The sequence below is a fragment of the Schistocerca cancellata genome, chromosome 10 (assembly GCF_023864275.1).
Source record: "Schistocerca cancellata isolate TAMUIC-IGC-003103 chromosome 10, iqSchCanc2.1, whole genome shotgun sequence".
Taxonomy (NCBI): domain Eukaryota; kingdom Metazoa; phylum Arthropoda; class Insecta; order Orthoptera; family Acrididae; genus Schistocerca; species Schistocerca cancellata.
Window position 1 is genome coordinate 91176166 of NC_064635.1, and position 27958 is coordinate 91204123.

The 27958-nt window shown below is 44.1% G+C and overlaps 2 protein-coding genes across 3 annotated transcripts in view; both read right to left on the reverse strand.

Annotated features, from left to right (window-relative positions):
* The window catches only part of LOC126106377 (cuticle protein 6.4-like), a 182107-nt gene extending 176622 nt beyond the window's left edge, over window positions 1–5485 (reverse strand). The window contains exons 1-2 of one of the 2 annotated variants that reach the window (XM_049912642.1): window positions 5350–5485; window positions 2041–2475 (exon numbers count right to left, since the gene is read on the reverse strand). In XM_049912642.1, coding sequence (XP_049768599.1) covers window positions 2224–2475; window positions 5350–5364 — 267 coding nt within the window. In that variant the 5' untranslated portion in view covers window positions 5365–5485 and the 3' untranslated portion in view covers window positions 2041–2223. Of the gene's footprint in view, window positions 1–2040; window positions 2476–5349 lie in introns of those variants that run through there. The other variant, XM_049912644.1, reaches the window with a different exon arrangement.
* A 13866-nt stretch (window positions 5486–19351) lies between these two features.
* LOC126106376 (cuticle protein 6.4-like) lies at window positions 19352–23155 on the reverse strand. The gene is made up of 2 exons (XM_049912641.1): window positions 22999–23155; window positions 19352–19797 (listed from the first exon to the last, which is right to left on the reverse strand). Exons 1-2 carry the CDS (start codon window positions 23011–23013, stop codon window positions 19546–19548), a joined length of 267 nt encoding a protein of 88 aa, XP_049768598.1. The 5' UTR covers window positions 23014–23155; the 3' UTR covers window positions 19352–19545.
* Between the last annotated feature and the right edge of the window lie 4803 nt (window positions 23156–27958).

Here is a 27958-nt window from a genome sequence, read left to right on the forward strand (position 1 = left end):
AACAGCTTGACATGAATATAATAAAACATGCGATTATAAGAAACGGGTGTGTTATACGGTCAACAATTGAAGGTCTGTGTGAGGACAATGTACGTCAACGGAGATAGGTTTAAAGTGCTACTCATGACCAAATGGCTGGTGTGTGTATTTTTCTTGTGTTTCCATTTGTTTACTGACAGCTCCAGTACTGGACGAGTTACGTTGCTATGGGTACCTGCAGTGTGTGATAATACAGCAGAGGCAAAGTAAAATTTCGCTAGGTTTTTAATAACGTCATATTTTTGTGAATGGGGCAGCGTGGTGGCCGGTCAGAGTGGCCGAGCGGTTCTAGGCGCTTCAGTCTGGAGCCGCGCGACCGCTACGGTCGCAGGTTCGAATCCTGCCTCGGGCATGGATGTGTGTGTCGTCCTTAGGTTAGTTAGGTTTAAGTAGTTCTAAGTTCTAGGGGACTGATGACCTCAGATGTTGAGTCCCATAGTGCTCAGAGCCATTTGAACCATTTTTGTAGCGTGATATGTTTTTGAGCAATCCTGAAGGAGAAGAAGTGGAGAATCAAATAAAAAATACAGTGAGCTGTTTAAAAGAGGGTTACCTTTTCGACAATCGGAGTTGCAAGAAAGACAGTAACGCGGGTTAACATCCATCTGGTAGCTAAACAATTACTTCAAACTTTTTTCTATATTGCTTCTGCACACACAGCTTCTGAGTTGTCTACTCATCCATACAAGCTGAACACAGCACTTACAAAGATCTCTTATCAATCCGTGATCAGGCATGTACAGCTTACATTTAGCCAACAGAAAACCAACATCTTGCATTTAAAATGATATGGCATTACTACCGAGTGATTGTACACTTCATTCGCACCACAGGGTTTGTTAAGTAGAAAAACATTTATGCTCAGTGTCTGTTGCATTAGGCCTGATGGTCAGGTGACAAGTTGGGTATGTGGAAACTGAAAGGTCGCGAGATCGAATTCTTCTGGAACTACTAATTATTTCACTCTGCTTGCAGCCTACCCTTCACCTCTCAATGATGAAAAGATTCACCATGAACGACATTTGTTTCAGATTACACGTTGAAGTGTGGGTCCCCCTTTCCTTACAGATTTACTGTTGTAACCAGAAAGACGGAACTAGCATACAGGTTAATAGAGAATAGATACAAGAAAACGACAGCCTACTACAATGCAGAGATTAGCCATTACACCATGTTTGTTAAGCCAAGAGCACTTTACATTTCAGAATGTTTACTACTGAATAAGAAACGAGATATAGAAGAAGAAGTAAAGGAAAATCTTAAGAAGATTATCAGACCGCAAAAATGAAGAGGAAGAATTAATATCTGTATAAACCGGTGGAGAAGATCACAGGCCCTAGACGTGAGAGAAGGTTAACGTTTTATGGGCACCTCTTCAGAAAGAGCGAATGCTGATTCACAAACAAAATCTTCAACTTAATTGCCAAACTAAATGCTACCAAACACTGGATTAAGGAAGTAAGAAATCAGTCAGAAAGAACTAGGCATAAAGAGGTATTTTGAATGAATTTTGATAACTGTAAGTGGTTCCTGGATAGGTCAAAGTCGGAAAAAAATATCGGCTATAAAGAGAAACATTGATTACTTAATTTGCATCTATCCAACAGGATCAAGAGGAATTTGTACACGTTACATTTATTACTCCCAGTACCTCTTCATTCTCTCAATATCTTTCTTTGTCAGCGGTTTAGTGATATACATCTTGATTGTGGTGTCAGAATACCTAGCATAATGTACCACAGCTCCCTTGTAACTGCACCTTTCTTGGAATTCCATTTGTGGATCCTTTTATGTAAATGGTTAATTACTTACCAGTTGGCTTATATTAAACTTAATCCCTGTTCTCTGGTTGTTCAGTTCGCATCATGATCTATATACTGATTAGGTTATTTTGACCCCATATATCTATCAACATGTTTATTTTTCATCATATCCATATGTTCAAAAGTTCTTACTTTACTTCTTACGTTGGTCAAGTAGCTTAAGAAGAAAAACAAAACATTGTTTTATAACTTGGAAATGATTTATTTTCTATTGTGACGATTACGAGCTACTGCAACAGCTGCAAATGAACATCAGATCTCATATACTCAAATGTATGTTGGAAGTTACTTGCTGGCTGGGCTCAGTGGATGTGAGGGGAAAGGATTGTCAGGACTGGAGGGGGACATGAATGCGTGAATCTCAGTAGTGGTAGCCACCATAGTAGCCGAGACCGTGGTAGCCGATTGCGCCGTATCCCAGACCGCGGTAGCCGAGGCCGTAGTAGCCAGCAGCATATCCGGGGTATCCATATCCGTATCCACCGTAGAGTCCAGAAGAGTAGGCCAGGGGGGCGGAGTAGCCGAGGCCGGTGGCGTAGGCCAGGCCGCGCTTCTCCTTGGGGGCGGACTCCTCAGCGGCGAAGACTGCCACCAGCAGGCACAGGACCAGGACCTGCAAAGTCGAGGATGGTATCACGTATAGGAATACTAACCTAGGCACCGCTTCAGTAGCTCAAAACACCAGAAAGCTATCTGATTAGTCAGAAAAACCAACTTTTGAAGCTGTGAAGGTATTACCCAATGTGCTCCACAGGGCTCAGTCTTGGTTCTATCATTATATTTGATATACACTATGGTAAAGTGTGTATCACCCTCAAGGAGAAGGACATTTTATTGATAGGTGATAGCTAGCTCATCATTGTAGGAGTATATGATAACAAATTCAGACCAAATGTAACACTCACGTCGCAGTAAAGGGTGCCAAAAGAGCAACATCAGAACACAGTGTAACCCCCTCTGGAGGCAACTCGGGCTTGTATTCTCGCATGCAAACGAACATAAAGGTGCCGAATGACGTTCTGCGATATATTGTCCCAAGTATCTTGTGTCTCCTGTTGCAATTTGGCAGGCCCTACAGACCCTGGAAAATGAGTAAGTTCCCACTTCATCATGTCCCATACGTGGTCAACAGGCGAGACATATGGTGATCTTGCTGACCAGAACAGTTCTTCAACAACACAAAAAGCATGTTACGTCGCTGCAGTAGTATATGGACGTGCAGTGTCCTGCTGAAAACGCACATCACCTTCCTGTGAAAGAAATGGCAGGAGTATAGGGATAACAACCTGTGTAATGTAGCAGGTACTGGTTACTTTGCCCTGCAGAAACACAGAATTTGACCGTGAGCTGCAACTGATGGCCTCCCCCACCATAAATCCAGGGATGGAACCGGTGGGCGAGTGCACTCTCGAATAGGCATTTTACCAGCTCCACATCACTCACAAGACAGAAGCTACTCTCATTACCGAAGGCAACTGAGCGCCATTCCACTCTCCAGCTAACTCTATCACCATGACTAACCCAAAGCAGACATGGTGGGCTATGCCGTGGTGTCTGTGATAGCCAGGCCAAAGGCACACGTAAGCAGACGGTTCCTAATGGACCCTGAAGACACAGCAGGTCCAACATGTGGCTGGATTTCGTTCCTTGTTGATGTTCAGTCGGCCATTACTGCTCGCACATTGTGTCGATGTTGACTTGGCTCTGTGCTGTGCAGACATCCACGACCTGGTCCAGTGGCAGATACAGAAAAACCTCAGGGAGGGGCGCTATAGATGTCTTGAGCTGCCTTTCCTTTATTCTTGTTCTCCTGCTTGGCTGGGTGGTAACATGCTTGCCTCCTATGCACTTTCCCCTAGTTCGATTCCCGCTCGTGGACTGGTTGTTCTGTTGTCCTCATTATCACTTCATCCTCATCATCGGCCGCAAGTCGCCTTATATGGCGCCGACTCAAATAAGACTTGCACTTGGCGCCGAACCCGAATGGGACCTCCCAGCCAACAATACCATTCATTTTTTTTACTTTTACCATAATAAAAAATAAGCGAGTCACATACAAAGTTTAAGGAAGTTTTATTTAAACTGATTATACACATACACAAGACAATGCCATTTCCCTTAAATGATGAATTCTATGTGCCTACTCTTCCTGCCAAATTGGCCAGTTACATCGTCAATAGGACAGTCAATGTTAGGGTGAGTGTTCAACAGAGCTAAGCCATAAAGTCGATCCTCCTTCATTGCCGACTTCAGCCCTGTCTTTGTACGCCGCAGTGTTGAAAAATTTCTTTCTACCATACCAATAAACGGAGGTTAAAGCGACGAGCCAATATGTACCTTACTACTTATAATACAACGGCGAGTTTTCAATGATGACGCCATCCAGAAATTTATCTGTGTGGAACTTCTATTGTCGTTTCTGTTCCTTTCTAGTGCATTCGATAAAGGTCCTATATAGTAACAATGCATTTTTAGGGATCTTCTCGAAAGTCACTATTACGGAGATATATGCATCAATATTTTCCCATACCTAACCCGTAATACGAGTTAAATATGGCAAACTATTGTTACGTTATTAGTAAAAATATTGTTACGAGTCTGTTACGAGAGTCGTTACAATACAGTGTTACGAATATATTTAATGAGAAATTAATATAGATTACTACTATTCACAATCGACTGATCGCTCTTACTCTTGACTAATCTTCACTCTCGTACTTGCTGCAACTACTACTTATTCATTCTTCAGTCTTAATATATTCGAACAAATGCCAGACAGAAGAACTATAGAGATCACTAGAATGGCCGCGACTTTTATCGTAGTTATGTGCCAGACATAAACGTATAAAATACGATAAAAGTACAACTACTCCATAACTCGATTAAGTAGAGTCGACTGACGAAAGAAACGAACGAATGGCTTGCGCGCCCCCCATATGTATCTGCCACGGACCTGGTCTCCATGTGTGGGATGTTTGACAGGCGATTGTTGAAAGCAGCGACACATCACCAATACAATGTGTCCAACTAGTGCAGTAATTCGCCCCCACGTCCATGTAGCTTGCGACAGGCCTACGATGCGACTCCGTTCAAATGGCGGAAGCTATTCAACAGTGGTGGCGGAGTAGGGTTGTATCCTAAAATGATTGCTGCAAATCCTTTCAACTATTTAAGCACAGTTACCGCTTCTGCAGTCAAAACAGTAGGTCCACAGCCAGGCCTCATGAGCGACATCTACATCTACATGGATAATTTGCAAATCACATTTTTGCCTGGCAGACGGTTCATCAAACTACCTTCACAGTTCTCTATTATTCCAGTCTCATACAGAGCGCGGAAAGAACGAACACCTATATCTTTCCGTACGGGCTCTGATTTCCCTTATTTTATCATGGTGCTCGTTTCTCCGTATGTAGGTCCGTGTCAGCAAAATAGAATATGTATACAGACACAGAGCCTGAGACGTGCTGCTATCCGACACACTTACCAGGTACTTCATCATGGCTGGGGATCGTTGGTTGGTTGCCTCTCCTGCGCTGAAAACTGTGGCGGGCGAATGCTGACGTCTGCGTTGGGAGGGACAGTCTTATATATAGGCTTCCAGGCCTCGAGGCGTGGCACTGACTGGAGGCCATCCGGACTCTAGCGGTGACTGCAACATGTTATACTCCCGTTCTGCGAAATGACTGGAGGAGGGGGGAGGGGGGGGTGGCGGAGGTAACAGCTGTGAACGATGGACACCCTGGGCAGCTTGCCGGACAACCATCTGTCAGTCTCCAACGCGCGCCCCACCTGTTCTCCGCGACCGCTTCTTGAAAGTTTCATTTTCGCCAACTGCCCTCAGCAGGCGACGCGCGGATCAAGAAATGACATCCACTCACCTGTAGTGACATTTATACGACCCTCCATAGTGTTTTCACGTTTGCCATTACAATGTTGTTGGCGCAAAGCGCTCGCGAGCACAGTGAACATTGCCATAGATCTTATCAGTCAATGCTCACACATATCAAAAGTCTTTGCTATACAGAGTCTTGGTTGTTTGTTTGTTTCTGGGGCAGGGGACCAAACAGCGATGTCATCGGTCCCATCGGATTAGGGAAGGGTGGGGAAGGAAGTCGGCCGCGTCTTTTCAAAGGAACCATCCCGGCATTTGCCTGAAGCCATTTAGGGAAATCATGGAAAATCTAAATCAGCATGGCCGGACGAGGGTTTGAACCGTCGTCCTCCCGAATGAGAGTCCAGTGTGCTAACCACTAGCCGGCCTGTGTGGCCAAGCGGTTCTAGGCGCTTCAGTCTGGAACCGCGCGCCTTCTACAGTCGCAGGTTCGAATCATGCCTCGGTTATGGATGTGTGTGATGTCCTTAGGTTAGACAGGTTTAAGTAGTTCTAACAAGGGAACCTCCCCATCGCACCCCCCTCATATTTAGTTATAGGCTGGCACAGTGGATTGGCCTTGAAAATCTGAACACAGATCAATCGAGAAAACAGGAAGAAGTTGTGTGGAACTATGAAAAAATAAGCAAAATATACAAACTGAGTAGACAGGCAACATAAAGGACAATATGAGCTCAGGAGTGCCGTGGTCCTGTGGTTAGCGTGAGCAGCTGCGACACGAGAGGTCCTTGGTTCAAGTCTTCCCCCGAGTGAGAAGTTTATTGTCTTTATTTTCGCAAATTTATGATCTGCCCCTTTGTGCATTGACGTCTCTGTTCACTGTAATAAGTTTAGTGTCTTTTTGTGACCGCACCGCAAAACCGTGCGATTAGTAGATGAAAGGACCCTCTCCAATGGGAACAGAAAACATTTGATCGCAAGGTCATAGGTCAACCGATTCCTCCACAGGAAAACACGTCTGATATATTCTATACGACACTGGTGACGGCATGTGCGTCACATCACAGGAATATGATGTCGACCCACCTAACTTGTACACTTGGCGAATGGTTAAAAAGATTCTTCTACCTTGCCCGATTTATGTCTTCTTGTGGATGTGATAATCACTCCCAAAAATTAAACTTTTCACACAAGGGAAGACTTGAACGAAGGAGCGCTCGTTCCGAAGCTGCTCACGCTAACCACGGGACCACGGCGCTCCTGAGCTTACGTTGTCCTTGATGTTGCATATCTTGCGAATGACTACTCAGTTTGTATATTTTGCTTATTTTTTTCATAGTTCCACGCAACTTCTTCCTGTTTTCTCGATTGATCTGTGTTCATTTTTTCAAGGCCTATCAATTGTGCCAACTTATAACTAAATTTGAGGGGGGTGCGATGGGGAGGTTCCCTTGTAAGTTCTAGGGGACTGATGACCTCAGATATTAAGTCCCATAGTGCTCAGAGCCATTTGAACCATGTTTTTGCTAACCACTGTGCCACCTCCCTCGGTTTCACGACTTTTATCATGACTTTGCTGACCAGTGGCTGGATAACGAGCATATGCCGAGATAGATGCATAATTGCACTGTAAGGCGCCATCACACAAATAATGTCTCAGAAGCATGGAACCGGAGAATAAATACAATAATGTCAAAAGTTCAAAAAATGTTCAGATGTGTGTGAAATCTTATGGGACTTAACTGCTAAGGTCATCAGTCCCTAAGCTTACACACTACTTTATGTAAACTATCCTAAGCACAAACACACACACCCATGCCCGAGGGGGACTCGAACCTCCGCTGGCACCATCCGCACAGTCCATGACTGCAGCACCCCAGACCGCTCGGCTAATCAAAAGTTCATCCGTGTTCACTCATCAGTGAAAAATCTTCGATAAGATGCAGAGTACAATGGTCGCCAGTTTGAACGACTAATTTTAAGCTTTGATAGGAAAAGAAGAAAAAAGTCGGCAATGAAGACTGAAGAAACGATTGCAAAGGCTTTAAAGAAAGTCCAAACTGATGGGAACTTGAGACCATTTCTAACATGTGTAGCCAACGCACAGAAATTATAATGACAAAGAAAACATCAGAATCATTGAAAAATTTGTAAATATCGGAAAGCAGTTTAATGTGGTGGTTGGCAGTCTTGTAAATATTGTAAATAAATTTAATGAGGGACGCAAAGAGACGACCTCCTCGTGGTGTTCGCTGGAATCGACTCAAACTCGTCCGAATATCTTTTGAAATCCGTAAAATATTTCCTAATAAAGAATAATAAGACCATCTCAAAGACCAAAGCTTCTCTAGGGGACAATCGCAGCATTCGCCTTGAGACGTTCTTAGAACCAAAAACTATATCGGCGGACACCGAATATAAAATCTTTGCAACCGAAACGTAGGCAAATGACTTAAAGCCATACTTCCGTCCTTCTTTAGAAGATGAGCAAATCACCATGAAACTGATAAAGAAAAAATACACTACTGGCCATTAAAATTGCTACGCCAAGAAGAAATGCAGGTGATAAACGGGTATTCATTGGATAAATATATTATACTAGAGCTAACATGTGATTTCATTTTCACGCAATTTGGGTGCATAGATCCTGAGAAGTCAGTATCCAGAACAACCATCTCTCGCCGTAATAACGGCCTTGATACGCCTGGGCATTGAGTCAAACAGAGCTTGGATGGCGTGTACACGTACAGCTGCCCTTGCAGCTTCAACACGATACCACAGTTCATCAAGAGCAGTGACTGGCGTATTGTGACGAGCCAGTTGCTCGGTCACTATTGACCGGACGTTTTCAGTTGGTGAGAGATCTGGAGAATTTGCTGGCCAGGGCAGCAGTCGAACATTTTCTGTATCCAGAAAGGCCTGTACAGGACCTGCAACATGCGGTCGTGCATTATCCTGCTGAAATGTAGGGTTTCGCAGGGATCGAATGAAGGGTAGAGCCACGGGTCGTAACACAACTGAAATGTAACGTTCACTGTTCAAAGGGCCGTCAATGCGAACAAGAGGTGACTGAGACGTGTAACCAATGGCACCCCATACCAGGTTCGTCGTTGAGCACACCATCGCAGGCGCTCCTGTTGTGATGCAGCGTCAAGGGTAACCGCAGCCGGCCGCGGTGGTCTAGCGGTTCTAGGCGCTCAGTCCGGAACCGCGCTACTGCTACGGTCGCAGGTTCGAATCCTGCCTCGGGCATGGATGTGTGTGATGTCCTTAGGTTAGTTAGGTTTAAGTAGTTCTTAAGTTCTAGGGGACTGATGACCACAGATGTTAAGTCCCATAGTGCTCAGAGCCATTTGAACCATTTGGTAACCGCAGTCATGGTCTCCGAGCTGATAGTCCATTCTGCTGCATACGTCGTCGAACTGTTCGTGCAGATGGTTGTCGTCTTGCAAACGTCCCCATCTGTTGACTCAGGGATCGAGACGTGGCTGCACGATCCGGTACAGCCATGCGGATATGATGCCTGTCATCACGACTGCGCCACCGGCGCCAACCCTGTGTGAATGGTCTGAAAAGCTGATCATTTGCGTATCACAGCATCTCTTCCTGTCAGTTAAATTTCGCGTCTGTAGCACGTCATGTTCGTGATGTAGCAACTTTAATGGCCAGTAGTGTATATTGCGGCCCGCGTGGTGAAGGAATGTGCTCAAGGATTTCAGCAAATGAATTTTAAAAAAATAATAATAAAATAAAATAAAATAAAAATGTAAATAAATTATGTCGACTGCTTCTGTCTGTTCATTCGCTTTTGTAAAGTCACTTGACGTTTCAACATGTTACCGCTCAAGTCCCTCTAAAGATTGGTCGAAAAACGAATTTCGAAATAGGTTTCCTCTGTAGCATGTGAGTTTTTCTGCGACCATCAATGATTATCACGTGCCTTGTTGATTCCATTCCGTGCTAAGATCGCTTCATCAGTACATAGCTTTAATGATGATGGTCATTTAACTAGTGGCAAAATTCATGTCGTGTGGCATTGTTACCAATGCGCAGATAGTCGACATGTAGTATGTGAAAGGCGTACAAGCTTCCCAGATATACTGCTCGCCGCACACGGTCTCGTGGGACCCAGATACTTGCAGAAAGTCGTCGTGGGCTGGTAGTAGGACTACGCTGCGACATTTCAACACTGTGTAGCTTTTCGTGCATTTGTTGTAGAACTTCACGTTCAAAAGAAAAGTGGCAACTTGGAATATTATCTGTTTCACGTAGTGTGCTGAAAGCTTTCCTAAGCACTTCATGATCAGGAATTCGACGTATCGGAAAGCGCCGACAGTAATCTTCGACAATTCTGAAGGCGACAGTGGTCAAATACAGGGAGCGAAAAGCTACACAGTTTGTACAGAAACCAGACGGTAGTTGTAAGAGTCGAGGGGCACGAAAGGGAAGGAGTGATTGAAAAGAGTGAGACAGGGTTGTTGCATACCCCTGATGTTATCCAATCTATACATTGAGCGAGCAGTAAGGAAAACAAAAGAAAAGTTTGGAATAGGAATTAAAATCCATGGACAAGAAATAAAAACTTTGAGGTTTCCCGATGATATTGTAATTCTGTCAGAGACAGCAAAGGATTTGGAAAAGCAGCTGAACTGAATGGACAGTGTCTTTAATTCCTATTCCAAATTTTTCTTTTGTTATAGGAGGAAAGGCGTTTATTAAGAAGAGAGGTTTGTTAACAAAGAATTTAAATTTAACTGTTAGAAAGTCTTTTTTGAAAGTATTTATATGGAGTCGAGCGAAGTATCGATGTGAAACACGGACGATAAACGGTTTAGACAAGAACAGAGTAGAAGCCTTTGAAATGTGATTCTACAAAAGAATGCAGAACATTTGATGCGTAGCTCACGTAACTAATGTGGAGGTACTGGATGGAACTTGCGATAAAAGAAATTTGTGGCACAACCTGATTAGAAGAAGGGATGAGTTATAGGACACACTCTGAGACATCGAGGGATCACCAATATAATAGTGGAGGGAAGTGTGGGGGGTAAAAATCGTAGAGGGAGACCGAGAGGTGAATACAGTAAGCAGATTCAGAAAGATGTAGGTTGCAGTAATTATTCGGAGATGAAGAAGCTGCCACAGGATAGAGTAGCAAGGAGATTTGCATCAAACCAGTCTTCGAACTGAAGACCTCAATAACAACAACGAAAATTTAATTTTTTGTTTTTGTATTTCCATTTCATTTTTATTCTACGTGTACAGCTATACTCTGAAAACCACTGTGAACTGCATGACACGCTGTATACGTCTTCTTGGCGTTCCATTCAGGTATGGAGCCTAGGATGAATGTTTGCTTAAACGCGTCTGTACGCGCTGTAAGTACTCCAATATTGTCTTCGCAAATCCTAAGGGAGTGATAAGTAGGGCTTGTGGTGTATTCCTGGAGTCGTTACTTCAGGTTGGCACTGGAAAGTTTCTGAGCGAATTTTGACGGAAAATTTATGCGTGTATTCACAAGCGTCTAGCAATTTAGTTCTTTCAAGATCTTCGCTATACTCACCCATGAGTGAAACAAACGTGTGAGTATTCTTGTTGCTCTTCTTCGTACGCGGTTATCATGGCCTGTTAGCCCTATTTGGTATGCGTCCCATACACTTGAGCGTTAATGTAGGATAAGTCGCACGAGGGTTTTGTGTGCAATCTCCTTTGTAGACTGACTGCGTTTTGCTACTATTCTAGTGATGAACCACAGTTTAGAACCTGCTGGAAATACGACTGAGCGCATGTGATCGTCCCATTCCATACACTTACAAACGGTTGGACCCCCTCATTTGTATGAGTTGACTGATTTCAGCTGTAACTCACTGATATAGTAATCGTAACATACTAGGTTTTTTTCCGTTTTGTTAAGTGCACAGTGTTAGGTTTATGAACATATAAAGTGAGTTGCCAGTCTTTGCACCACTTTTGAATGTTATCAAGATTTGAATGAATACTTGGGCATCTTTTTTCAGACAGTAACTAATTATGGTCCCTGCTTCCTTTACGAAAAGTCTGAGGTTACTGTTAATATAGTCTGCAAGGCCTTTAATATTTAACATGAACAGTAAGTGACCGAACACACTTCCCTGAGGCAAACCTGAAGTCACTAGTACATCCATAGATGTCCATCCGTCCAAGATTGCTGCGTCCTATTCACCAAGAATCCTCAGTCCTTATAATTAAAGTTTTCCATGAGACATTTAAGTCTCATCTTTATCTGCGATAAAAATAGGGGGAAAATAAGCTGAAGATTTGAAGTTGGGGAGGGAACTCGGCTTGGGTAGTTCGTGCAGCAATGTCGACCATAGGGGTGAGATAAAGATCTGTATAGGGTTTTGTATGCCGCCTGGAAGGCGATGCGTGGGTCTGCTCCTGAAAACTGAGAGTAGGCCGAATGTAGGAAGCTAGGAGCACCAGGTGAGGTAGAACACTTGGTACTGCAAATGAAAATGGTTTTACTGTGTACTTAACTTTGAGATGAGGACGTAGGTGCGAAGCCGTACATCATGTTACAAAGTTACAAGTAGTGGCTCGCCCACTGTGAAATAGAAACGATGTTGCTTGGTCGTCTGCTCGGCATCAAATGGGTAGAATCTGGAGCGGAGCTCGTAGAGCTGCACAGCGCCGGCTAGAGGGCGCTGTCGTCGGTGTCGTAGTGCCAACCTAGCAGAGCGCACCTACGTTGAGGCATCGTAGCTGTCGATAGCACATAGGGAAAGTACTGGCAACTTGCCAGTGGCCGCCATTTTGTTCCAAATGCGCAGCTGGTGATACATGTATAACCAGCGGCGTAGTGGTCCATAATGGTGGCCATTGTCAAGGTGGCTGTACTTTCCCCACACAAAGCTGTATGTTGAGGTGGTGTAATGGTTGGCATTTCTGCCTACTAAGCAAGAAGACCTCGGTTTGTGTCCTGGCTGTGGCACAAATTTTAATTCCTTTCTTCCCCTTCCATCATAGTCCTCAACCCAGCCACAAAACACACGTAATGCCCCATACGATCGTGCCTTCGATGTCGAGACCAGTCGTTGTGTCAATCCTATCGACTATTTACTTCACAAAATCTGTTCTACATCTACATCTACATCTACATTTATACTCTGCAAGCCACCCAACGGTGTGTGGTGGAGGGCACTTTACGTGCCACTGTCATTACCTCCCTTTCCTGTTCCAGTCGCGTATGGTTCGCGGGAAGAACGACTGTCTGAAAGCCTCTGTGCGCGCTCTAATCTCTCTAATTTTACATTCGTGATCTCCTCGGGAGGTATAAGTAGGGGGAAGCAATATATTCGATACCTCATCCAGAAACGCACCCTCTCGAAACCTGGCGAGCAAGCTACACCGCGATGCAGAGCGCCTCTCGTGCAGAATGTGCCACTTGAGTTTGTTAAACATCTCCGTAACGCTATCACGGTTACCAAATAACCCTGTGACGAAACGCGCCGCTCTTCTTTGGATCTTCTCTATCTCCTCCGTCAACCCGATCTGGTACGGATCCCACACTGATGAGCAATACTCAAGTATAGGTCGAACGAGTGTTTTGTAAGCCACCTCCTTTGTTGATGGACTACATTTTCTAAGGACTCTCCCAATGAATCTCAACCTGGTACCCGCCTTACCAACAACTAATTTTATGTGATCATTCCACTTCAAATCGTTCCGCACGCATACTCCCAGATATTTTACAGAAGTAACTGCTACCAGTGTTTGTTCCGCTATCATATAATCATACAATAAAGGATCCTTCTTTCTATGTATTCGCAATACATTACATTTGTCTATGTTAAGGGTCAGTTGCCACTCCCTGCACCAAGTGCCTATCCGCTGCAGATTTTCCTGCATTTCGCTACAATTTTCTAATGCTGAAACTTCTCTGTATACTACAGCATCATCCGCGAAAAGCCGCATGGAACTTCCGGCACTATCTACTAGGTCATTTATATATATTGTGAAAAGCAATGATCCCATAACACTCCCCTGTGGCACGCCAGAGGTTACTTTAACGTCTGTAGACGTCTCTCCGTTGATAACAACATGCTGTGTTCTGTTTGCTAAAAACTCTTCAATCCAGCCACACAGCTGGTCTGATATTCCGTAGGCTCTTAGTTTGTTTATCAGGCGACAGTGCGGAACTGTATCGAACGCCTTCCGGAAGTCAAGAAAAATAGCATCTACCTGGGAGCCTGTATCTAATATTTTCTGGGTCTCATGAACAAATAGAGCGAGTTGGGTCTCACACGATCGCTGTTTCCGGAATCCATGTTGATTCCTACATAGTAGATTCTGAGTTTGTTGTTCATTTAAACGTTAGAATGTATACACATTCTAAATAGTTTTCATAAATCCCTTCTGATAACGCTAGGTGTTCACATATAGTTCGAACCATAACAGCCGCAGCTGACCCCGTATCTGCACTGCTCTTCAAATCTTAACGGCGAAATTTTGCATATAGCACAACGATCACTGACTGCAAATATTTGTTTATTCAGTTAGCGGTTTCAATTAGTATGATCATGTTCTGAGTAATATGTCTTCATGAAGTTAAGACATGTCATAGTTACTGGAACCGGTAACTGAATAAAAACGTACGAAAAAAAAAAAAATACGGAATAAGGTTGCCATGGCCGGAGCTTGTGTAGTACGCACTTCTGCCGCGAGGGGTGTACAGCGCAACTCATTGCCAGTTCAGTGCTGCCTGTGTTGTCGACCTGGCTAGTTCCGTTCATCTGCAGTGATTGTTTTTGCTAGCACTGTTCTGTTCTTGTTTCGTTTTTTATGATGGCAAGTTGAAGTGAACAAAGTGCATCTATGAAACGTGGTTTTCTACTCGGTAAAAATGCTGCTGAAACTGTTTTAATGTTGGAAACAGTTTACCAAGATGACGCTAAGGGAGAAAGTCAAGAGTACGAGTGGTTTGCAAGATTTGAAAATGGCGACATGTTTATTGATGACAAACCTCGTTCCAATGTTCGTCAACTGCCCGAACCGACAAAAATATTGAAAAAAAAAAAAACACGAAGAGCTGTGCTGACAGAAAATCGACAGACAATTGATCAGCTATCGGGTATTAATGGGTTATCTTGGTGCTCGGTTCAGCGAATTTTAATGGAAGATTTCAAAATGAAAAGACTCTCTGCCAAGTTTGTTCCTCCAGTTCTGAGTGGCAATCAAACGAACGTCGAGTTGAAAAATGTCGTGCTTTGAAGCAACAGTTTTAAACTGATCCAGGTCTTCTGTGAAAGGTGATTACTGGCGATGAGTCATGGTACTGTGGTTACGAGCCATAAACAAAGCAACATTCAAGCTAATGGAAGACGTCCAAAAAAATGTCATCAAGACAAATCAAACATCAAAACAATGCTGATTTGCTTTTCTGATGCCAAGGGCATTGGCCATTCACGACTTTTCCCTCAGGTCAGACCGTCAATCAAATCTTTTATCTGCAAGTTTTAAGAAGACTGTGCAACAGAGTTCGTCAAAAGGATCTGGGGGCAGACAGGAGACTGGTTCTTCCTCTACAACAACGCAGTTGAGCACACAACAATCTCTGTTAGTTTTTGGCTAAAAATGTCACCGTTCCACTGCCCTACACACAATACCCGCCTGATGTGGCTCCAGGTGCCTTTTTCCTATTTCCACGCATGAAAAGAGGCACGAAAGGAGACCGATTTGACGAGGTTGAATAAGTCAAGAAAGAAACAACGGAGCAGCCATTTCTAAAGATGACTGCAAGAAATGTTTCGAGCAGGGGAATCACCCATGGGACAAGTGGATTAGTTGTAATGGACAGTATTTTGAAGGGAATAAGGTTGTTTTGTAAACAGTTTGAAAATACACTCCTGGAAATTGAAATAAGAACACCGTGAATTCATTGTCCCAGGAAGGGGAAACTTTATTGACACATTCCTGGGGTCAGATACATCACATGATCACACTGACAGAACCACAGGTACATAGACACAGGCAACAGAGCATGCACAATGTCGGCACTAGTACAGTGTATATCCACCTTTCGCAGCAATGCAGGCTGCTATTCTCCCCTGGAGACGATCGTAGAGATGCTGGATGTAGTCCTGTGGAACGGCTTGCCATGCCATTTCCACCTGGCGCCTCAGTTGGACCAGCGTTCGTGCTGGACGTGCAGACCGCGTGAGACGACGCTTCATCCAGTCCCAAACATGCTCAATGGGGGACAGATCCGGAGACCTTGCTGGCCAGGGTAGTTGACTTACACCATCTAGAGCACGTTGGGTGGCACGGGATACATGCGGACGTGCATTGTCCTGTTGGAACAGCAAGTTCCCTTGCCGGTCTAGGAATGGTAGAACGATGGGTTCGATGACGGTTTGGATGTACCGTGCACTATTCAGTGTTCCCTCGACGATCACCAGTGGTGTACGGCCAGTGTAGGAGATCGCTCCCCACACCATGATGTCGGGTGTTGGCCCTGTGTGCCTCGGTCGTATGCAGTCCTGATTGTGGCGCTCCCCTGCACGGCGCCAAACACGCATACGACCATCATTGGCACCAAGGCAGAAGCGACTCTCATCGCTGAAGACGACACGTCTCCATTCGTCCCTCCATTCACGCCTGTCGCGACACCACTGGAGGCGGGCTGCACGATGTTGTGGCGTGAGCGGAAGACGGCCTAACGGTGTGCGGGACCGTAGCCCAGCTTCATGGAGACGGTTGCGAATGGTCCTCGCCGATACCCCAGGAGCAACAGTGTCCCTAATTTGCTGGGAAGTGGCGGTGCGGTCCCCTACGGCACTGCGTAGGATCCTACGGTCTTGGCGTGCATCCGTGCGTCGCTGCGGTCCGGTCCCAGGTCGACGGGCACGTGCACCTTCCGCCGACCACTGGCGACAACATCGATGTACTGTGGAGACCTCACGCCCCACGTGTTGAGCAATTCGGCGGTACGTCCACCCGGCCTCCCGCATGCCCACTATACGCCCTCGCTCAAAGTTCGTCAACTGCACATACGGTTCACGTCCACGCTGTCGCGGCATGCTACCAGTGTTAAAGACTGCGATGGAGCTCCGTATGCCACGGCAAACTGGCTGACACTGACGGCGGCGGTGCACAAATGCTGCGCAGCTAACGCCATTCGACGGCCAACACCGCGGTTCCTGGTGTGTCCGCTGTGCCGTGCGTGTGATCATTGCTTGTACAGCCCTCTCGCAGTGTCCGGAGCAAGTATGGTGGGTCTGACACACCGGTGTCAATGTGTTCTTTTTTCCATTTCCAGGAGTGTAGGTCAAGTAACGAAACATAACAAATACTCGGTGGAAATGAATGTGTGGCGGAGCATGTTGACAGAAATCTCCAAGTCGTGCACAGACGGCTGGGCGTCAAATGGGATGAGGTCAGGGTGACTAGCGTCATATGCAGCTGGCCTCGCAACACGGGGCAGATGAAGGAACGGGAAAAGACGGTGTGGTGTGTATTAATTAGAGAGCAGTTACGGTGCACTGTGGTGTTATTGTTCATTACATCACGGCCCAGAGACGTCATATAGGCAAGAAACTTCGGGAAACTCCAAGAACGAAATGTGACAGGTGTAGCCTAGGAGTGCATTGGCACTCACGGCACTGTTCCATGTACCAGGGGAGCGTTCCCAACCACAGGCACTGCTGCCCGAAGGATAGGAGGTGGTCGACAGCGGTCAACGGTAGTAGCATGTGATGCACAGGCGTGAAGGGGCGACATGAAACAGCAGGTACAGTTACAACCACATTTAACAGCACCGCAAGGCATGCAATCTCAATCTCCACAGCTAGGGGCTGGTCCGTGTCACGACGACCAGCACCTTTTTTGTTTTTGCTCACATCGGCGACTCCATATGCTGCATAGGGACTGACCCATGAGCAGCGAAGGCGCCTGCTCTTCTCAGATGACAGAAAATTTAGTCAGAATGGCTGCTCTGAACCTGCTCTCATACGTCGAGAAGCGGGAACACGTTATGTACCCAGCAGCACTGTTGAACGTAATCGTTTAGGTGCTCCAGGTCTTTTGGCTCTGGCTCTGAGCACTATGCGACTTAACTTCTGAGGTCATCAGTCCCCTAGAAATTAGAACTACTTCAACCTAACTAACCTAAGGACATCACACACATCCACGCCCGAGGCAGGATTCGAACCTGCGACCGCAGCGGTCGCTCGGCTCCAGACTGTAGCGCCTAGAACCGCACGGCCACTCCGGCCGGCAGGTGTTATGGTGTGGGGAAGCATAGTATTGCATGGACGTACTGAGTTCCAAATCGTTGAACCCGGTACATCCACAGGTCACTGTGACACTGTACTGTTTCCTCTAGTGCCTATATTCGCGGGTTCTTTCGGTCCAGACTTCATTTTCATGAACGACAGTGAGCGATCGTACCGAACCACAGCGCAGCTGGGAAGTAGAACTGTTGAAATTTTTAAAAATATCTGGAATCCGAAATACCGATGATTAAAAAAATATCATTATGGACTGTAGATATAAAAGGAAAAATGTATCGATATATCTATATATCGAACAGAAAAGTATCGATCTACCTGCTTTTAGAAATATCGGCTGTACATTGTAAATATACTGCCAGCTTTAGAGCTGTATGTTCATGTAGTGATACATAATTATTAGAGATTCTGTACATCAACAAGCTACGAGCCCGCTTATCCCCCTTAGAGCACGAACTGAAAGGAAAACAATGCACGTTCACGCTTGGCGATAACCACTTTGCTAACAAAGGTAACCGTATGTAAGTGACACAGTAAAAGGTGTCCCGATGGGTCGGTCGTTCGGTTCCGTCACATATCGATTTGTCCGGAACACTCGGTGTCGACTTCCCTATTTTTCATTTCTGCCAACGCCAGCGTTCTAACAGTTGTAGTCTCAAAATCACCTGTTGAAGCTGAACGTTGCAGTTTCTGGTGGTAACGCTGAGCGCCGACTACGTCAGCATTTCTCCTCATACGTCTCCACCCACCGTAAACACCAATCTTGTCATTTAGATTACTTCACTTATGAACAGTTCATAAGTGAAGTAATGCTGCTAATACTGTTCGCTTTGACCCTGTGCTCATTACACATGTTGTACAAATGGAGATGATGTTTTAATTACTGACGACGCCTTTGGAATAATTGTTTTTATTATTCTCCATTACATGATGTAATTTTAGTAGTTTTACTTCTGATGAAGGTATATTTATATGTACCGAAACCTCGGTCAAGAATTTTAATAAATTTTATCCTGCAACTGTTTTTGGCTGTCATCCTTTATTGTGAAGAATTTTAACAGTTGCTGCCACAGCCATGTTTAAAATCATAAATCATATACCTAAAATCTCGTTCCAATATCTTGAAAGGTTCTCAGAATGAAAGATGTGTAAGTTTCAAGTCATTTACCATGTATGTATCATTGAGAAATTATATTAAGAACAAATGAATGCGATCCATAGGTTCTTATAACACAGAATCACTTACTGATTTGCCTTAAGAAGCTGGTAGTTCAGGAAAGTGGTCTCATAGAAAAATATTTAAAAGTGAAAGAAAAGAAATAAAAAAAATAGAGTAATGGAAGAAGAAGAAAAAAAGGAGAAATAAAAAAGAAAAATAAACACACACATTTAAAAAGTAAAGAAGAGTTTTTATTGTTTGAGCTATTTAACTGTCACAGCAGTCAGGGGAAGGAACTGACTGCCAAGTACACACACATGACTTGGCAGTGATTTTGCGGACTAGGTTCGCTGAATGCCACTTGGATCGGCAAAGATAGTGAATGGATTGTCAGGACAGTGGATTGATATCAGTCTGTGGGGTTTAGTAGTGGTAACCGCCATAGTAGCCGAGTCCGTGGTAGCCGAGGCCGCTGTATCCCAGACCGCGGTAGCCGAGACCGTAGTAGCCGGCAGCGTATCCGGGGTATCCGTATCCGTATCCGCCGTAGACTCCAGAAGAGTAGGCCAGGGGGGCGGAGTAGCCGAGGCCGGTGGCGTAGGCCAGGCCGCGCTTCTCCTTGGGGGCGGACTCCTCAGCGGCGAAGACGGCGGCGAACAGGCACAGGGCCAGGACCTAAAAAGCATTATTTTTAGGACTACAGACTCAGGAAAAATTACATTCCCTTATGACACTGACGAGGATTTTAATTGGTCTGGCTATGCATGAAAGAGAGCATATTTTTTAATCTGTACATGGAAAATCGCATAATGTCCCACAGGGTTTAATACTTGGGCTCATATTATCAATCATTACTGAGCTGCTGTTATTATATATTATAACAGATGACACATACAGGGTGACAAATATTGAACTATATGATAAAAGTTAAATTAGTTACAAACTACAACGTGCACACACTTTATTCAACATGCAAACCTCACTGCAGATATTTGGCTAAGGGTAATGACATGTTCGATATGCCTGCCATCATTGACCATGATGTGAAGCAAACGAATAGCGAATTTCTGCATGACCCGCTGAAGTGTCGGAACATCGATGCTGTCGATGACCTCCTGAATGGCTGATTTCAGCTCAGCAGTGTTTTTGGGGTTATTGATGTAACCTTGTGTTTAATATAGCTCCACAAAAAGGAGTCGCATGTGTTCAGGTCCGGAGAATATGGCGGTCAATCCAGACCTATGCCAGTGGCCTCTGGGTACCCCAGAACCAGAATGCAGTCCCCAAAGTACTCCTCCACGATATCGAACACTTTCCTGCTTTGATAGGTTCAAGCTCCTTGTTGCATGAACCACATCTTGTCGAAATCAGTGTCACTTTCGATAATAGGGATGAAATAATCTTCCAAAACCTTCATGTACCATTCGGTAGTCTCTGTGACATCAAGGAATATCGCACAGATTATTCCGTGACTAGACATTGCACACCACACAGTCACCTATTGAGAGTGAAGAGGCTTCTCGATCGCGAAATGCCTATTCTCAGTCACCCAAATGCCCCAATTTTGCTTATTGACAAAACGGTCCAAATGAAAGTGGGCTTTGTCGCTAAACCGCACCATACGGCACCTACTAATTCCCATTAAGCCCCGCAACCAACCGTGCGTTTCTAACGCAAACCGTTCAGAAGTTCTGACGATTTTATTTCGTATAGTTCCATAACTATCACCCTCTAATTACATTTTGTTTGTCCCTGTACAGCTGCTACATTTAATATTATCTGTTTGACTACAACAGGAGGAAAATTAACGTTCTCCATTTGCTTAGGGTCTGCTGTGTTTCTTGATTTGGGGAAGGTGTGTCTGTTTTAACACTGAGGCTGTCACCATTGCTATCAATTAACTTAGGGGAGGAATTTGATCTGCATCATCTATCTGTGAATCGTGTAAACTTCGTCTCGTGCATTATCATATTTTAATATTTCTATATCATATATTCTGAGATACACATTGGGAATCAATCTAATATTGGCCTAAAATATCTTGAAACATCGCCTAAAACCACACTCAAGCTGGATATTGTGCCAGAGTAGCAATCGTTAATTTTCCACACAGATCAAATCCACATCTGGGTCACCTATCTGAATCAAAACTAGTGCACTGCATGTTAAGTTATATGAGAAGCCATATTAATCTGTAACTGAAGAAATATAATGTACACCTATTATCAACGATACTAATATTTATTGTATACTGTTTGTCAGAAAACAAAAGGAAAAGAAACTGTCTAAAGAAATTTTCTACGACATCCCACATACAAGTGTTTCCTTAAACAGCAACCAATAACTTTTATAACCACAATGTTGTAATGGAATTAATAATTTGGCACTACATTTTTCAAAATAAGTCCTTCGAAAACTCATGCATTTGTGCTTTCACTGCGACCAAGTACAATAAAGCTGATGGTAGCATGCTCCATAACACCCTTTATTCCGGTCAGTGCTAGTGTAATAGTATTTAGGAGTGCTTATGTGGATACATGCACTGGCAGACTGAATTTGTAGCCAAGTTCTAAGACAAACTGATGTTCTTAATCAGTAAGTGTGCTGCCCAAAAAATTTTCTGCTTTAAATATACGAACACGAATTATTTATTTTATTTATTCTGTATCTTGACTGCTCTTCAATTTTTCGCTTTCACTGTTCCTCCCAGCGTCAGTTTGACTTTTTCTGGATCTATTAGAACACACGTTGTTCGACTTTAACTTTGTCTAATTTCATAAACACGGATATGAATAATACACCTGCTGTGTCCTTGTAGCAACTCGTTCCACTACTCTCTTCCCATTTGTAACACTGCTGACATTTGCTGGGATATTTCCTGATGACGATGTTACTGTCATACTATATTCGCATGACCAGCAGTCTCTATTATCTTTTCGGTTAGATTCAGTAATTTCTACTACCCATTTTTCCATTCCTCTACAGTAATTTCCAAGATTTTGCGCTCTGATTCCTCGGAAATCATTATATTTCATCCTCATCTTTGCAATCGTAGTCTGAACGCTTTCTATCTGGAGATCCAGATGGGGATCTGATCCACCATTTTTCCTATATAGGATCAAATTCGATTTACGCGGTGGCTCCTTTAAGACAAGTGTTAAGATGATTCCCTCAAAAATTATATGACCTAGTTCCTTCGACATTTCTGTCACAACTAAGCTTGTGTTCCACTTGTAACGATTTCAAAGGAACGTCAGCTCTAACCTCTCAGCCTTCCTATTGGTCCCAACATCGCCATCTCAGTGAAAATTAGTTACTCTAAGACTTTTATGTTCAAAATGGTTCAACTGGCTCTGAGCACTGGCACTTAATTAACATCTGAGGTCATCAGTCTCCTATAACTTAGAACTACTTAAACTTAACTAACCTAAGGACATCACACACATCCATGCCTGAGACAGGATTCGAACCTGCGACCGTAGCAGCAGCGCAGTTCCAGACTGAAGCGCCTAGAACCGCTCGGCCACACAGGCCGGCAGACTTTTAGGGACAATTGTCCCACCGAAGGGTAAGAATGTGACATGAACATCCGTGTGCCCCCACAGTCCTTTTTAAAACTGAGTGTTATTTAGTTCCCAGTGTCTGCTACCTTCCATGCCTTGTCGCAATCTGAGCAGAGATCTAACCTCATACGTTTGGATCAATAAATAGTAAACAAGTTAAAACCGTTGTATCTATGTGAGACTTTCCGGGGAGACCCTGAAATCTGAAAAGATTTTGGCTCAATCGTTATGAGAGTTCAGCATCAGTCTGCCAAGAACGCGTTGGATGTACAAAGATTATAGTCTCATACTTGTTGGTTTGCCAGACACTTACCACGTATTTCATCATGGTTGAAGGTTGTTGGGGGTGATCTGCCTCTTCTGAGATGAAGACTGCGTGCGAATGGTGAAGACTCTGTCCAGACGCCGAGTTTATATAGGCGGTTCCAGAGCGGAAGGTGTGGCGGTGGATGAAGGTCGACTGGACTGACTCCAGTGGCGAGCGATTTGGAAGAGTGAAGCGGGCGTGGGGGGGAGGGAGGTAACAGCTGGGAGGAATGGTCAGCGAGGACAGGTTTCGGCCTGTGCCGCGCCACGCCACGCCACGTAACAGCTCCTCCCGCCACGCACCACGCCTTGTGGCCGCAACACGTGAACGCGTACGCTGAACAGGTAGTTCAAGGTGGACTGACTCCGCCGTAAGCGGGAAACGGAAAGGGACAAACAGTTTTGTCTAGATAATTGTCTTGCATGATGTAGCATTCTTCTCCAGATCGAATACGTAATCATACATTTCCACTGAGTTTGGGAGTCTCCCGAGAAATGGAAAAGGAAATCGAGACTGAGGCAGTTCTACTATGTACTAAATGGCAAACTGGAAGATTCTCAACCCACAGTTCGTGACCTATCGTCAAATGTAGACGCTTATCTCAGGTGAACCAGCACAAATAGAGGCATAACTTGAAAATCCCCCGACAATAATAACTAATGACAGGGACCCTCAGATATACACTACTGACCATTAAAATTTCTACACCACGAAGACGACGTGCTACAGACGCGAAATTTAACCGACAGGAACAAGATGCTGTGATATGCAAATGATTAGCTTTTCAGAGCATTCACACAAGGTTGGCGCCGGTGGCGACACCTACAACGTGCTGACATGTGGAAAGTTTCCAACCGATTTCTCATACACAAACAGCAGTTGACCGGCGTTGCCTGGTGAAACGTTGTTGTGATGCCTCGTGTAAGGAGGAGAAATGCGTACCATCACGTTTCCGACTTTGATAAAGGTCGGATTGTAGCCTATCGCGATTGCAGTTTACCGTATCGCGGCATTGTTGCTCGCGTTGGTCGAGATCCAATGACCTGTTAGCAGAATATGGAATCGGTGGGTTCAAGAGGGTAATGCGGTAAGCCGTGCTGGATCCCAACGGCCTCGTATCACTAGCAGTCGAGACGACAGGTATTTTATCCGCATGGCTGTAACGGATAGTGAAGCCACGTCTCGATCCCTGAGTCAACAGATGGGGACGTTTGAAAGAAAACAACCATCTGCATGAACAGTTCGACGACGTTTTCAGCAGCATGGACTATTAGCTCGGAGACCATGGCTGTGGTTACCCTTGGCGCTGCATCACAGACAGAAGCGCCTGCGATTGTGTACTCAGGGACGAACCTGGGTGCACGAATGGCAAAACGTCATTTTTTCGGATGAATCCACGTTCTCTTTACAGGATCCTGACGGTCGCATCCGTGTTTGGCGACATCGCGATTCGTCATCGCCATACTGGCGTACCACCCGGCGTGATAGTATGGGGTGCCATTGGTTACACGTCTCGGTCACCGCTTGTCCGCATTGACGGCACTTTGAATAGTGGACGTTACATTTCAGATGTGTTACAACCCGTGGCTCTACCCTTAATTCGAACCCTGCGAAACCCTACATTTCAGCAGGATAATGCACGATCGCATGTTGCAAGTCCTGTACGGTCCTTTCTGGACACAGAAAATGTTCGACTGCTGCCCTGGCCAGCACATTCTCCAGATCTGTCACCAATTGAAAACATCTCTTGATGAACTGTGGTATCGTGTTGAAACTGCATGGGCAGCTGTACCTGTACACGCTATCCAAGCTCTGTTTGACTCAATGCCCAGGTGTGGTTGTGCTGTGTACTGATTTCTCAGGATCTATGCACCAAAATTGCGTGAAAATGTAATCACATGTGAGTTCTAGTATAATATATTTGTCCAATGAATATCCGTTTATCATCTGCTTTTCTTTTTGGTGTAGCAATTTTAATGGCCAGTAGTGTATGCTTGACTGCGAAATGAGATCATAAAAAAAAAGCCTACGACACAAATCTAAAAATAAGCCAGGGACCTAGTTTCATGTGGCAGTCTACATAAATAAAAATCAATTGCCTCATGTACGAAAGATCATCACCTGAGAACGGATTGACCGACTTGGTTCTCCTTTTTTTTTTGTTTTGTTCGATATTGCCAGGTCAAGATCTATATGAAAGAAAAGTTTACGGAAATCCAACGGAAAAGTCGTAAATTAACACCAGTTAGCGCATGTATGAAATATCATCACATAAGAACAGCTCGACAAATGTGGTTGATTTTTGTCTTTATGTGTTCGTAATTGTCAGGATAAGGTTTGCAGGAAATAAAATGTTTGGAAAATTCTGAAATTAAAATCAATTGTGGAAGATCATAACTTGAGCACGGCTCGACCGATTTGGTTGACTTTTTGTGTTGTGCTCATAATTGTAGATGATAATGGCATTTTTCGGTATGAAAATGAAAATAAAAAAGTTGCTTTCAGTTTGAATGTTGTGCTGTCACATGTTTCCATAACAAACAAACAAAATCTCCACATCGGGCATGTAATGATACATTTCCACTGACTTTGAGAGTCTCCCGAAAAAAAAAAACAAAAAAACAAAAAATCGCGACTTTTGCGACACCCTAATATTCGGATGGGCATAGGCAGATAGACCTCATATTTTTGTAGTACATGTAATATATACAAATATAGGTAACATATTCAGGGGGAAACGTTGTTACCACATATCTCAAAAAGTTGTTGACCGATTTACTTCCAATTTTTACATGATACTCTAATGAACATTCAGACGGACGTAGGCTGTATATTTTTGTAATATGAGCACTTTTTCATCTTCTCTAATTTCAAACAGAACACTTCTAATGAACAAATGTTCATAACTTTTAAGGTATGCATATTAGAGCACATGTTTACTGCATATATTTTTCTTCTTTTGGTCCATACTATCACATCTCAAAATATGGAAAGCAAAGAACCTGCAGTACAAGAGACTTGTTTCACAGTATCGAAGACGAAAAATGGCTCGTAGCTCTTAAGGTATGCATTTTCGAACCAATGTTTACTGAAACCTATTTTTCTTCTAGTATTGTGTATTTTCAACTGTATGAGTTTAGGCCATTAATTGTGATACAGGGAAATGTTACCAAAAGACTTCGGAAAGATCTTGACGGATTTACTTCCAATTTTTACAGGACACTCGACTGAAAATTCAGATGAAATGGACATAGAGAGCAGTAGGAGGAGATGGACGGTGGACAGATAGAGGGGGGGGGGGGGGGAGGAGGTTATGCACAGAGAGATGGGGGGAGGAGGAGATGTATGGGGGGAGAGAGAGAGGGGATAAGAACGTAGGCAGAGAGAGGAAGCAAGGAATTCAGGATATATATGCAATTACCACACATAAAAAGCAGTTGCGAAGTATTGCCGGGTTCGCTAGTTACCAATAAAGAGAAACTTCACACTCTGTAGTTTAAACTGAAAATAAAGACTCACACAATGAAGAACATGCTCTCGGTAAATGCAAGAAAACAATAAACTACGATGTACAAATGAGTTTAAGACTTCTACTTCATTTTTGGTATTCAATGAGAGTGAGGTGAGCTCTGTTTTTATTCGATGTGTCATACTTCATATCTCTACACTGGGTATTTTTCGGACAAAGGCTCGCCAGTGTAGCATTCAGTGAGAAGTAAATCGGGGAGTCGGCTGTAACATAATAGCACCACAATTTTGTTCACCAATGATACGATATGACGCGGATATGAGTCAGGAAATTGAGAATAGGAAGACAGGCCGTAGATTACCAGAGAATACACACGTCGACACAAGAAGTGGCAGATTATTTGAGTCCATGAATCAGTCACAAACCAGATTTATGAGTAGATATGATACAGACCACTTCCTTACAGTTAGAAAATTTCAACATTTCAAGAAAGAAGGCTGTAGTTTGCATGCACGCACATTCATCGATCAGTTTCAGGTAGGCTTACCAAACCACTGGAGCGCAGCTCACAAACTTGACTTCGTTTGTGCACACATGTCAGGGACAGTAGCAGAGATGATGCAAAAGATCGCGGCTACCTGTACGTCTTACCTACAGTTCAGAACAGCATTTCTCGAAGGATATTGGTCTAAGGAGGCGCAAAACAACATTAAATACGAGTTACTTCAGATGACACCATATAAAAACTCAGGAGAGAAAAGCGTGGTAAAATTCTTTGATACAATGAACAAAAAGAATCAATGCCTAGACAAACCATACAGTAACGGAGAGCTGATACGTCTGTGTAGAATGAAATTACCGGTAAAGTATCAACAGGCGACGGTAGGAAAAAATGAAAATACCGAAGAATTCAAAGAGGTTTTGAGGGAACTTGAATTTATGTTTAAAGAAGACGAGGTGAAAGAAAAAAGAAAGAAAAGGGAACAGTAAAAGGAGAGGACTAGAAACCAATGTTCCAATAATAATAATCGTAATCCTAACACCAATAATTTCAGGCAATTTAACTGACAAGGACAGTGGCACAATGGAGACAATTGGCATAGAAACGATAACCAGAGTGCCGGCCGGAGTGGCCGTGCGGTTCTAGGAGCTGCAGTGTGGAACCGCGCGACCGCTACGATCGCAGGTTCGAATCCTGCCTCGGGCATGGATGTGTGTGATGTCCTTAAGTTAGTTAGGTTTAAGTAGTTCTAAGTTCTAGCGGACTGATGACCTCAGCAGTTAAGTTCCGGGACTGATGACCTCAGTAGTTAAGTTCCATAGTGTTCAGAGCCATTTTTGATAACCAGAGTAATTGGCACCGAAATAGGAACGGTAATGGATACTCATATAGTGGCGGATATGGGTTTAGGAATCGAAATGCCAACGGTCAAGGGTTCTTTGAAAGAGGTCACGATGTTAGAAACAGCAACTGGCGAGAGCAGTGCGCGAATAATT